A 13,539-nucleotide genomic window follows, 5' to 3' on the forward strand; every position below is an offset into this window, starting at 1 on the left:
AATGGACATGGTGGGCATAGTTTATTCCACTAACATTAGGTGGGAATTGATTGTTTCTTATAGAAATTACTGCCTTAATTAACTATTAAACATGACGTTTATACTTTTGAAATTAATTTTATCACTTAAAATATTTTTGAGTACCGTAGTTAACCAGGTCAAATACTCCTCCCGTCAATTGACTTAAATTGAACGGTCAATTGACCGACTTGCCAATTCTGATTAAAAGTATTCAAAAATCATCTTCAAAACCTAGTTTATGGTGTGTACATCCTATCTGTTTTTAATTAATTTTAGACGATTTAAAAAGTTTGGAAATTTGTTTTTTAAGGGCTATGTGTGGAATAATTGTAAGCAGAAGCTAATCTGATCAAATAAAACTTAGATTGTTTCAATCTAATACGGGAGACCGGACCGGGGTTATTTTTATCCATTAAAAATAAGTGTTATAAAAATAGACTAAGCAAATTTATCAAAATATAGAATTTTAAAAAATATCATGGTTTGTCAAGTGATTAAATCTATATTTTATTTACTTTTAATTTAATGACCCGTATTCCCTCAAAACTATCAAAAGTCGTAACAATTTCATTAAAATTATTTTATTTATTCTATGACAAATATAAAATTATTTACAAATATTAATAAAATGAATATCAAAAAAGATAACGTTGTTTAACAAATTTATATTAAGTTTTATGATTAAAATATCGTCTAAAGTATATTTGTCAAATTTATTTCGTAATGTGGTTACTTTGTAGTGCACTGAAGGATCTTTCCATCGATATATGTGAGCAAAGATCAGCTAGAACTACTCGCTAGAGGGATATTTTGGATAAATGTAAAAATATTTTGATGGGAAGGCAATTTTAGGCTATACATTAATTTGTAATATCCATTATCGAATTAGAGTTAAACAACAAATAAATTGATTTCAGCTTAAAATTAAAGTCGGGCTACTAGAGTCAACTCATGAGGTGACTAATGTCAACTCCTGAGCCAGCATATCTAATCTGTTTGAGCCTTAGCCAATTTTTACAACTTTAGGGCAAGAATTAAATCAACATAAATTATCCTCATTTTTCGATGATATATGAATTATAAATATCTAAAAATCGATAAATTCCTATAATAAATTTTTCCCGGTCTCAGAAGGTAATTATTTCGAATTCCATATCAATTATTTAATTAATATGAAATTGAATTACTCGTCCTCTAATTTTTAATTTTGAATATAAGTTTACAATTTAAAAAAAAAGACTATTATTGAAATATTCGTCCTCTATGCATAAAATTGAGCAAAACATTAACAATAAATTATTATAAGTTGATTTGGGTTGGGGCTCGGGTCGCTGCTCGGGTCTATGGATTTGGTTGCTTTGGTTTTGGTTCATTTTTTCGACCAAAAACCCAACCAAAAATCATGCTTATTCGACCCAACCAAGCAATTTAACAACACTACGACTACACATTGGCATAAGTTTCGGTAATTGATCCTCACTTACTTCAAGTAATTCCGTCAATTTCATGCTTTTAAAATGAATATAACTCGGTTATTAGTTGATACTGATATGTTTTAGAGAATATTAAAACACAAATAAAATACTAAATAATTGCTAAATTTCAGATCATGATCCTTCTTATTTTCGATTTTGGCAAGTGTTATACTTGCTTATTTTGCTTATAACTCAGTAACGTTTGATTCCGTTTTTGTCTGGATTAAAGATCAATTAACGGGCGGTTTAAGTTTTGGTAATAGATCCTCAAGTCGTTCCACTAGCTTCAAATTTTTCCACTTTCAATATAACTCACTAAGGTTAGATTCCGCCAGTGTCTTGTTTGATGATCAATTAGGACTCCAAATGTTGGCATAAGTTATGTTAAGTGATCCTCAAGTCGTTTCGCTAACTTCACAGATCTTATTGTAACTTGTTTAAGATATGTAGTATGAGAGAAATTAGGGCATTTCCCTTTACAAAATAATAAAGTCAAAACTTCTAGAACCACCATCTAAGCTTTATATATATGTACCAGAGACCTGCAGACCCGGCTCTAAATCCGGGTCGGATTTCAATTTTTTAAAATATATACGACCCGGGATGGGCCTGAAATTTTAAAACCAAATATTTGAAACTATAAAAATAATATATTTAAAAAAAATTCGGGCCGGGCCTGAAAATTTTTTCATAAAAAAGGCTTAGCCGGGCCATAAAAATTTTTTGAAAAAAAACCAGGCCGGCAGTGCAAATTGTACTTCTGCAGGTCTCTGATTTGTATATTGTACTAAAAATACCAAAGGATGATAAGTATCGTTTTCTTTTTATACCAATTTCTGTGTTTGCCTTTAATTTTTTCCATAAAAGTAAAAAATTTTTAGGCTAATGCTAACTCAATATCTTCGAGATATTCAAATTGGTAAAATATGCTCGAGTCTTACATATGAAATCTTTTACAATTATTTTAATTACTAAATGATCAGGTTAAAAATAGTTTAATTTTTGTTGATTTCTCCAGATACATAACTTAACGCATGTATTTTGGGTGAAATTTTAAATATAATTCCATGATAGTAAGATTTTGGTGCTAATTTTTTTTTATTTTTATTAATTTGGATTTCCTTCTGGAAATTTAAATTATCTTATATTTAATTATACGGAAATATTATCATTGAACGGTATAGAACCGATTATAACAAAAAATTCACTAGTATTTGGTTTTGGAAATAAAATAATTAAACTAGTGATTATTTGTTTCTTTTAACACCTTCATTAATAAAAGGACTTTATAAACAAACGTTCAGTCTCTAAATTCGGAACTCCACACATTAATATAAGGAAGGGAGATTGCTGCCCAACGCCATGTTACATTTGGAATTCAATAAGAATGCTTTTAAGGTAATGGATATTTTTTAAGTAAACTAAGTAATCAAGAGTTTATCTAAAGCGTTTGATAGAGGGGTAAACTTTCATATGCCCCAGCCCACTATAGATTTTAATTCAACCTCTTTAAAACCTTGATTTAATATTTCGATGACTGGGGGAGGGTAGAAGTAATTTGCCTCCATATATCATTTAGGGAGCAATGGAGCCTTTTAATGTTGATTTTAAATTGTTTGTGGAAGATTGTAAACATAGGATCTAAATAGGGCATGGCCTTATACTGTTCTTATAAGTCTAAACATTTATTTGAATACCTTCTTTGTTTTACTTCATATATATATAATAGCTATACAAGTCAGAAAAATAACTAATTATACAATATTTTTAAATATACACTTATTCATAAAATATTATTTTTTTACAAATATATAAGATATACAGAACGCAAATTCAACAAAAGTTACAGAAAAAATTTAAATATTTTCATAAATATTATCAAAATCATATTAATGGTTAATTTCCCATAGAGTTTGAGCCAGCGTTCGAGATGCTTCTGTTCTGCTCAATGCCAACATTGAAATATAAGTTTCGTAAATCTTAATTTTCCTAAAATAAAATATTAGAAGCATTATAATATGATTTTGTATGTTCATATTTATTGTTATAAAATCAGTGAACAAAGAATTGAACATAAAATATTTAAAAAATTTGAAAGAAATTCAAAAATTTTATAAGGTAAAAATGAATCTCGGAAAAAAACCCCCGGAAAATAAACCCCCAGGAAAAAAACCCCGAAATTTTTTTTCGAATTTACTTAAGATCTAATAATATCGGTATATTTTTATTTGGATTTAATAAGATATAAACAAATTAGTATTTTAGAAAAGAATATTATAAAAATATAATTTAATAATAAATATTTTTAGGCCCCAATTCATTACTTAAAGATTACTCATATTTTTTTCCCAGTACCAATTTGAACATCAGCATTTTTTCTTGTTTAAGCACTGCGATTTTGTTTTCAGTGCCCAACTACCTACACGTTCAAGTTTGGTTTCATCGGCAGCCACCTCGCATTGATGGGTGTTTATTCCCAACCAGATTAGAAAAAACGATAATTCCAACCTTCGCATTGATTAAGCATGCGTTCTTCGTCGGATAGAGTGCTTTCATTCACGTTTCAAGTTTCTGGAGAAAATCGAGGGCCAATTCGACGTGTCTGGGATTAAGAATTGCTTCTTGTGACCTCACTTGATACTCCATTGATGTAATTTTTATCAAAATATTCAAGAATATCCTTACCATTGCTCGGAGTAACCGATCTAAGGAATGCCATTGCATTGCCCATATCACATTAAGGAACAAATGCTAAGCCGTCCATCATGCCACAAAAGAAGCTTAGGGCTTCATCGGTTCTGTATTGGCTTTCCAGACCTAGCTTTTAAATTTTTCTATGGGTACTTTGACACAAATGGTAAAAGCATCCTCTGATTATGATGTGATCCCCTAATTGAAAAAATAAATATAAATAATTTAACATATTAATAATCATACCAATGACAGTTCTAACCGCGCTCATAGCAGACTTTTCGAAATCCATGTATATATATAATGGATCAGGAAATAAATCCCCTTCTTGACATTTAGACATTATTACTTCGAATATTTTTTCGTAAGTATTTTGTGTTTTTTTTTGGAGTTAATGATTGTGGCATTCGCTTATAAAATTATTTATCAATATTAATTATTGCTAGGTTATATTAAAAAAATTAAGGGAAAATTGAGAAGAAAAAAATTGAGAAAAGATCAGAAAAATAAAGATTAACAATGACTTAAAGCAAAAATGGGAAGAAAAATATAAATTGAGAAAAAAATTTAAGAAAAATTGACAAGAAATTTTTTTTAAAAAATAATGATTTTCTTTTCTTTTTGAATTTTTTTTCCATGGGGTTTTTTGCCGGAGGTTTTTTTCCTATTACCGTTAAATACAGTTTTGTATTACACACTATATTAATTTTTGATTATAAAAACAATGAAGTACCTTTTTCCAATTACTGGCGAATATTTAGCAATGTTTCTAAGTATCAACGCTGATATCAAACGGACATTCTTAGTCAAAGAATCTTCTTGAATCTACAAATATAATATAAAACGATTGATTTTTATGATATATGCGAAGGTCGAGAATTCCGACTGGGTTAAATGTTAAGAATATAAAAGCTTAATAGAGAAATTTGAGCGAGTTTAATATTTAAAATGGGGGTTATCTACGTCTACCCAACCATTTGAGTCTGACCCCAATTTGGTTATTTATTTAGTTTAGTATGATTGATAAACATATATTTAAATCACTATTTTAATCAAATGACTAATAACTTAATTAAAGAATTATGAATTTAGATTAAAAACTATTATAATTTTTTTTTACCTCAGTTATTACCTTGCAAGAAAAGGGTTAATTTACCAGGATACCAAGTCAGGAAATTGTTGAAAAAAATATATATTGATAACCATCATGAAATGTGATGGTTAAATAAAATGCCAAGTTCAAAAACTTTTTAGCCTATACTAAAAAGCAATTAAGTATCCAAACACAACATTAATATTTAGTCTGAGTAACATTTATAAAAAATCAATTAATAAAAATGTAAAAAATTACTTTTGACGTGTTAAAACTTAAATTTGCATTTAAATTTTTTATGAGCAATTTTGTGTTAAACATTTTTGGGCCTACTTAATCTAGTTAAAATACATATGCTTAAATTTCAAATAAGTTTATTAGTTTTTAAATTATTTAAGAAATTACCTGCCTCGAGATAACATTATACCCGGTCACCCCTATACATAAACTTATGCAAAATAAGAATGTATATAATTATTAGAAAATGGTTGTATACAGAACAAGAAAAAAAAACAAAATTAATTTATAAAATAAAATGTTATCTTTGTTGGTTTATTTGGAAGAATATATTTTATTTGCATTGCGTTTGATAATTTCCTCTATGGATTTATGAATATTGTGAACAGTTCATTTAAATAATATTTTAGCACATTCTCTTTGAGTATGATGATCTAGTAATATCCTAAATTTTTTAACTTGTTATTTTTTCCTTTGTTAATTTTGTTATTTGACATGATTAGTTTAAAAAAGATGATGGAATGTTAAAAAATGTTAACTTTATAGAGGTCTTACCCAAATGGATAAAAAATTAAAAATCTGACTTTTCAAAGTTCCAATTTATCAAGGCATTTTCTAAAAGTAGTTAATAGAAATTTGGGGACTCAAAATTTTGGTCAAATTAGGAAGTTACACGAATTAGACAGGTTTGACTGTATATTCAAAAATAGTAATTGTTCTACATTGTTAGAAGCTATATTAAATTTATGGAGTTTTTGAAACTAAATAATTCATCTTCCTCAATATAAGAACGTGGACTATTTACTAGCTCCAATACATTATCTTTTTGAATTAAGAGTTCGTATAACATGCTACTCATTTATTTTAATACAGATGAGAGTTGCTAAAAAGGCTCTCTTAAAGTTTACATCAAAATTAAATGGCATGTAGAGGATGTGGAGTTTTTAGTGTTATAGATTGTCTGCTAAACTATATCATATAAACACAATAGAGTAATAAAAACACTCAGTAAAACCATTATTCAAAAAATTTTATATCTTCGGGTTCACTTTCGTAAATACTCATTATATAAATAAAATGGGATTAAATAGTTAATTTTTTCGCTAGGATACCCAAAATGATCATTAGTCATAAATTAAGACTTTTTAAGCATTTATTACATGATAATTGATAAAAAAATATTTGATCTATAAATTACTAAACCGAAAGAAGGTAATTTTTTTATTGATAAATTTTTACTTTTAAAAATTTCATATATTATTTCTTATCTTTACTTTTTTAATAATGGAATAATTTTTGTTCATCAAAAAAGTTGCATCGGTTTATTGGAATTAACAATTATTTTTATATATCGTGTCAAAAATTGAAGTAGGAAATGAAATTAAGTAATTAAATTTTTATGTTAAAAATAATTAATAGCAAGGATGTGAACCCGAACCCTCATGTTTTTGCAGAACCCGAATCCTTTTTATAAATAAAGCCATTTTTTTCGCATTTTTCATTTTTCAAAATTTTTAGTATCTTGCCTCAATTTTATAGGTAAAATATTATTATAAATGATAATTTAAGCTATAAATAATCATATAATAGGAATATATTGCTTAACTTGTTTTTATTAGTGTTGTTAAACGGCTCGTTTTGAGCCGATTTTTAAAAACGGCTAATTCAATATTATATCCAGAAAAATATTACGCAGGCCTGAAGATTTTGCTCACAGAAGGAACAAAGGCTTAGACATATATTATCGAAATCTCGAGGCTTAGGCAATATTTTTCTGCCTAAAATATTGAGTTAGCCGTTTTAAAAAATCGGCTCAAAACGAGCCGTTTAACAACACTAGTTTTTATATCAATTTTTGAGAGTAAAATAATAGGACAAAAACATATAAATAAGTATATAAAATAATATCTATTTTTTCTAGATATTCAATTAATAAATAAAATATGATGCATATTGTCAGATATGCGCAATAATCTTAAAGAGGATATTTTGGAACATGTTATGATTGTTCGATTTAATAAAACATTAACTAAAATATAAATTTTTTGCTAGTAAATTATGTTTATGATATATATTTAGTAGAATATTAAAAAAAATTGTTATTTTATTAATATTGGGACAATTTTTCTTTATGCTTTCCAAACCCTAAATCCGCTTTTAAAATTTTTTTCTCTGAACCCGAACCTTTTTTTTGTCGAAGAGTTTATATATGGGATGTGAACCCGTACCCTCGTATTTTTGCTAGACTCAAACCCCACCCTTTTAAGTTAAGAATTCTGGGTGTCAAAAAAAAATATTAAAAATAATAAATCATTTTTACTTTCCGCATATATCAAAATTTCTTGGTTTATATATTTCAATTTAGGTAAATCTTGTTTTAATTTATATCAATTTTAAAAAGTGAAATATAGTGAATTTTTAGTGAAGGTAATAACATTTTATTTTAAATGTATTAATATGTTATATAATAGGAACGTAGCTTATTTGTTTAATCAATTTTAGGTGAAATTTTCAAAGCAGATGCGCAAGAGTGGTAATTCCCCCCACCATAAATATGCCTGTTCTCGTAATTATCATTTTAAGCTAAAAAAAATTCCTGCCTACATTACCCTTTCTCCAAAAAATGTATACAATATATCAAAACAAAGAAGAATTTTAATTAAAATTTAATGAAAGTTAATAACCTTTTAAAATAACGACTATAATATATTATGAAAAAAAAACATATTTATATAAAAACCCAAAATTATTTTAATAAAAACCTATTATAGAGCCAAAGGCTTATAATAAGTGGACCTAAGTATCCCCAATAAAATTTATGGGGACAAAACCTACCTGATAATGCCCCCCTCCCCACTTAATAATCTGATACGATCCGATATTAAATATCTAATTTTGTATTCAAGATACCGATGGTTTTTTTTTGTAATATACTTTTTATTAGTATAACATCTATAATATAATTATACCATAACGTATGTCATTTAAATATATTACAATGATCAGTTATAGTTTATATTCAATTCTATTGCAATTCTAAAAGTATATAAAATATTTTTATTGTTAAATAACTTTTATATAATAAGTAACAACATTAATCTATATACATAATAAGTAATAAACAAATATAATTTCTTTTTAGAAATGTCAAAATATCCAATTTATCAGAAATCAGCCTGATGGAAACTGTCAATATCACCAGCTTCACTAAAACAGATTCTGAAGAGATTATCGCACAATTTTATAAACAGAATGCGCAAATAAATAACAAAAAAAAATATGGATATTTTATTAATAAAAATAAATGATTTTAGATATAACTTTTTAATTTATAACATTTTATTTTTGTTAAAGACGTCATTTAATATCGGATCGGCAAATTTTATAATATTGGCCGATAACCGAGGAAGAGGGTCCCATGATTATAAGATTCTAATAATAATATTATAATTTAAAATGGTTTGATAATCGATTATCCATATCATCATTTATGGGAATAAATCCAATATCAACAAGATGCTGAATTGAGATTAAATAATTTAAAATTCTATTTTTACTTAATATTATTGGAAAAAAAATATATTTACTAGCTTATTACAATTTAAATTTTATTTTTCAATTGCAAAATTTAACAAATATATATCCATAAAAGGGCGTTAAAGGCATAAATATGGAAATATATTCTTAGGAAACCAGAATAATTATTGGATAGCGCTTTTTTTATATTTGAGTGTAAATACATGTAAAAAACTAAAAAATTTTTAAAAAATATAGGTTTCTTTGATATTTAATTAATGAGTAGGTTTAGAATCGAAAAATAATAGAAAATTTGTACGGCATAATATTGCTGGCGTTATTGGTCAAAATCTCTTCATTTTTGGTTTATAAGTGTATCATTAGGTGTTAAGCATTCTAAAAAATATTTTGAAAATATTATACAATTTACTAAATGAATTTGGTAGTAATATTAATTGACCATTTTGTAATAAGCCATGATTTATATACAATGTAAACTCCGCCATATTTTTGTTTACCAAATTGTAACCAATTGTATTATATTGATAATTGTTTATCTCAATCGTCTTTACTTTAAAATTGTAGATATATAGTTTAAATAAAGACAATTAGAAGGGCCTGGCACGGCCTCAGCTTACCAAATTAAATATGGCGGGAAATCAGACATTTTTAAAACAATATGATTTATAATTATATAATAATTTTAAATTTTAACGGCTAATATTTAAAATTATTATTTATTTATTATTTTTTTATGTACTTTCACTTTTTTATTTTTGCTTTAGAAAATGCCAAAAAATTTTTTTAAAAAATTTTAGAATTTTCATGAAATTGAAAAATACCAGGCATTCAGGTAATCTCGACAGAGGTGGAGGGAGGAATAATTTTTTGTAATATTGAAATTATTTTTTTTAACATTAAAAATTTATTTTAATTAAGATTATTTATTAAGCCCTGGGGTTTGAGCTCGGCATTCGGTCAAATCATAATATTTTCAATATTTTTTAGGATATGTTTTACACGTATTTATAGATGTATAAACCAAAAATGAACATTTTTCAATTAATATTACTACCAAATTGGGTCGATCGAATATTTAATAAATTGTCGGTTTTGAGCTCGGCATTTGGTCAAATCAATATTTTCAAAATTTTTTAGGACAATGCTTACCAAGTATATGTACACGTATATACCATAAATAAAGAATTTTCCATGGATAACGCAGCAATGCAGTATTTAGTCATTGGGCCGGTTTCAAATCGGTTAGCGGTCAAATCACGATTTTTATAATATTTTTTGGGATAATGTTTAACAAGTATTTATAGATAAATAAAACAAAAATGAATATTTTTCAATTAATATTACTACAAAATATTTAATAAGTGGTCTGTTTTGTGCTCGGCATTCGGTCAAAACATAATATTTTTAAAATATTTTTTAGGATAATGCTTAACACTTTATTGTACATGTATAAACCAAAAATAAATAATTTTAAATGAATAACGCCAGCAATGCAGTATTTAGTCATTGGCCCGGTTTCAAATCGGATATCTGTCAAATCACGATTTTTTAAATATTTTTTAGGATAATGTTAACACGTATTTATAGAAAAATAAAACAAAAATGAACATTTTTCAATTAATATTACTACAAAATATTTAATAAGTGGTCTGTTTTGTGCTCGGCATTCGGTCAAATCATAATATTTTTTAGGATAATGCTTAACACGTTATTATACATGTATAAACGAAAAATAAATAATTTTACATGAATAAGGCCAGCAATGCCGTATTTAGTCATTGGCCCGGTTTCAAATCGGATATCTGTCAAATTACTATATTTTTAAAATATTTTTTGGGATAATGTTTTACACGTATTTATAGATAAATAAACCAAAAATGAACATTTTTCAAATAATATTACTACCAAATTTGGTCAATCGAATATTTATGAAGTGGTCGGTTTTGAGCTCGGCATTCGGTCAAATCATAATATTTTTTGGGATAATGCTTAACACGTTAATGTACAAGTATAAACCAAAAATGAAGAATTATCCATGGATAACGCCAGCAATGCAGTATTTCGGTTTCAAATCGGTTATCGGTCAAATCACGATATTTTTAAAATATTTTTTGGGATAATTGTATTTATAGATAAATAAACAAAAAATGAACATTTTCCAAATAATATTACTACCAAATTTGGTCGATCGAATATTTAGTAAGTGGTTCGGTTTTGAGCTCGGTATTCGGTCAAATCATAATATTTTTTAGGATAATGCTTAACATGTTATTGTAAACGTATAAACCAAAAATAAAAAATTTCCCATGGATATCGCCAGCAATGCAGTATTTAGTCATTTGCCCGGTTTCAAATCAGTTATCTGTCAAATCACGATATTTTAAAAATATTTTTTGGGATAATGATTTACACGTATTTATAGTAGAGATCTGGAAAATTTGGCCTTTTAAAAAAAATTTGGGCGGGGTCGGGCTTTAAATTTTTTAAATATATCTAAATTTATCAATTTTATGTTGAATTTTTTATGTAAAATAAAAATATGTGATTTTATTTATAGAAAGTAGACGCCGTATTTTTAAAAATTGATTTCTATATTTAAAAAAATTCGGGCCGGGCTTGAAAAATTAGGCCCGATGCAGATCACTAATTTATAGATAAATAAACCAAAAAATGAACTTTTTCCAATTGATATATTACTACCAAATTTGGTCAATCGAATATTTAGTAAGTGGTCGGTTTTGAGCTCGGCATTCGGTCAAATCCTAATATTTTTTAGGATAAAGCCTAACACCTAAATATACACTTATAGTGCGCACAAATTGAACGTTGCAATGTAGCGTTTCAAAACGCAAACAATGCATTCGTTCAAATTGAGAACATTTCCATTTTTCATTTTAAATTATTTTTTAAAAGACAAACTTGCTTGCGTTTTTCAAAACTTTTTAAATTTTGAAGTGATAATATTCTTCTAAATTGTAAGAATAATTATTATTAAATGATATAATAATATTTTTAGGATATGGAACGATGAAATAACCAAAAGGTTTGGAGAAATCCTGGACTATCATAAAAAAAGTTTCATTGTTATGGAACATTTATCAGTTATTTTTTCCAGGTATAAATATATAAGAATGATAAATATAATAATATAACTAGATTAGCATTGGAATTGACAAACTTTAAGGATAAGCTGAATAAGGATAAAATAGGAAATCCTATTTAATGTTATTTATTTTATTGGTAAGTTGATAATAACTACTTGGAAAATAAAGAGTAGGGCTGTGCCAACCCTCAAATTTTGTTCTGATATTACTACAAAGCCTATACAATACTGATCTAAAATTTATATTGATTTTATTTACTATCTATATTTGAATAAATCCCACAAAATATTTTACTATTCATAAAAAAATTATAAGTGTATTTTGTTTCTTTATTTTCAAAAAGTTAATTTTAAAATAATTGAAATGTTAATTTTCATGTGGAACTCTAAACAACAACAAAAACCTTAAGTACATGCTAATATGTTATTAAATTTTGAAAGAAAAGCCATCTGGGATGCAGTAAAGCTAATTTATATCTATAATTTATTTATATTTTATTTAGACTTTTTATGGATAGCCTTGAAGAGTCTAGACAACCAAGTGCTGTTTAAAACTGAGGTTTTAAAATTTCTACACTATCTGAAGACAAATGGTACCTTACCAAGACCTACAAATGAATCTGCATTGATATATTTAATAGCATTATATAAATTATTTATTTATTATAAAAATATAATATATATAAATTTTATATTGACATTAGATTCTTTTAATAAAATTTTTATATATTTATATTTGTCTCTATTTTCATTTTCAATTTATTTTTTCTTAACATTCAAATTATATTAGTGTCCAAATTAACATTTAATAGAAATTAAGAGATATATATAATTTTTCTTAATATTCAATTAATTTAGTTATATCATTTAATTACTATGGCTGATATTGAGAATCTATTTACTGAAGCAACAGATAAATCTTATTTAGATATAGTTTTCACACTATAAAATAATTAAATTATATATATTAAATTCTATGAAAATTTCAATTGTATCATGTTGTAAGAGAATAGAATTAATATTATTTTAAGTTTGAGGTTCATTCCCCAAGTTTTAAAATAGCTCAATGGGCTACATCTAGAATAGTATCCAAATTAACATGCAATAGAAATTAAGGGCTATATCAAATAAATTTTACTTAATATTCAATTAATTTAGTTATATCATTTAATTACTTTGATTGATATTGAAAAACTATTTATAGAAGCAACAGATAAATCTCATTTAGATATAGTTTTTAAACTAAAAAATAAATAAATTATTCTTAAATTCTATGAAAATTTTAATTGTATCAAAGAGAATACAATTAATATTATTTTAAGTCTGAGGTTCATTCCCCAACCTTTAAAAAAGCTCAATGGGCTACATCTAGAATCATGTCC

The 13,539-nt window shown here is 26.0% G+C and overlaps 1 protein-coding gene across 11 annotated transcripts in view; it reads right to left on the reverse strand.

Annotated features, from left to right (window-relative positions):
• Positions 1-3,195: 3,195 nt before the first annotated feature.
• Positions 3,196-13,539, reverse strand: part of LOC135923002 (AT-rich interactive domain-containing protein 2-like) — a 106,106-nt gene continuing 95,762 nt past the window's right edge. For 5 of the 11 annotated variants that reach the window (XR_010571100.1, XM_065457582.1, XM_065457583.1 and 2 more), the window contains 2 exons: positions 4,921-5,012; positions 3,196-3,485 (listed from right to left, as the gene is read on the reverse strand). Coding sequence is in view for 4 of the 11 variants with exons in the window: in XM_065457582.1 (XP_065313654.1) it covers positions 3,386-3,485; positions 4,921-5,012 (192 nt within the window). In the remaining 7 variants the exon portion in view is untranslated. Of the gene's footprint in view, positions 3,486-3,820; positions 4,386-4,433; positions 4,598-4,920; positions 5,013-13,539 lie in introns of all 11 variants that reach the window. The other 6 variants (XR_010571099.1, XR_010571094.1, XR_010571097.1 and 3 more) reach the window with 5 other exon arrangements.

Source organism: Gordionus sp. m RMFG-2023, chromosome 1, assembly GCF_954871325.1.
Source record: "Gordionus sp. m RMFG-2023 chromosome 1, tfGorSpeb1-WG-v2, whole genome shotgun sequence".
Lineage (NCBI taxonomy): Eukaryota > Metazoa > Nematomorpha > Gordioida > Chordodea > Parachordodidae > Gordionus > Gordionus sp. m RMFG-2023.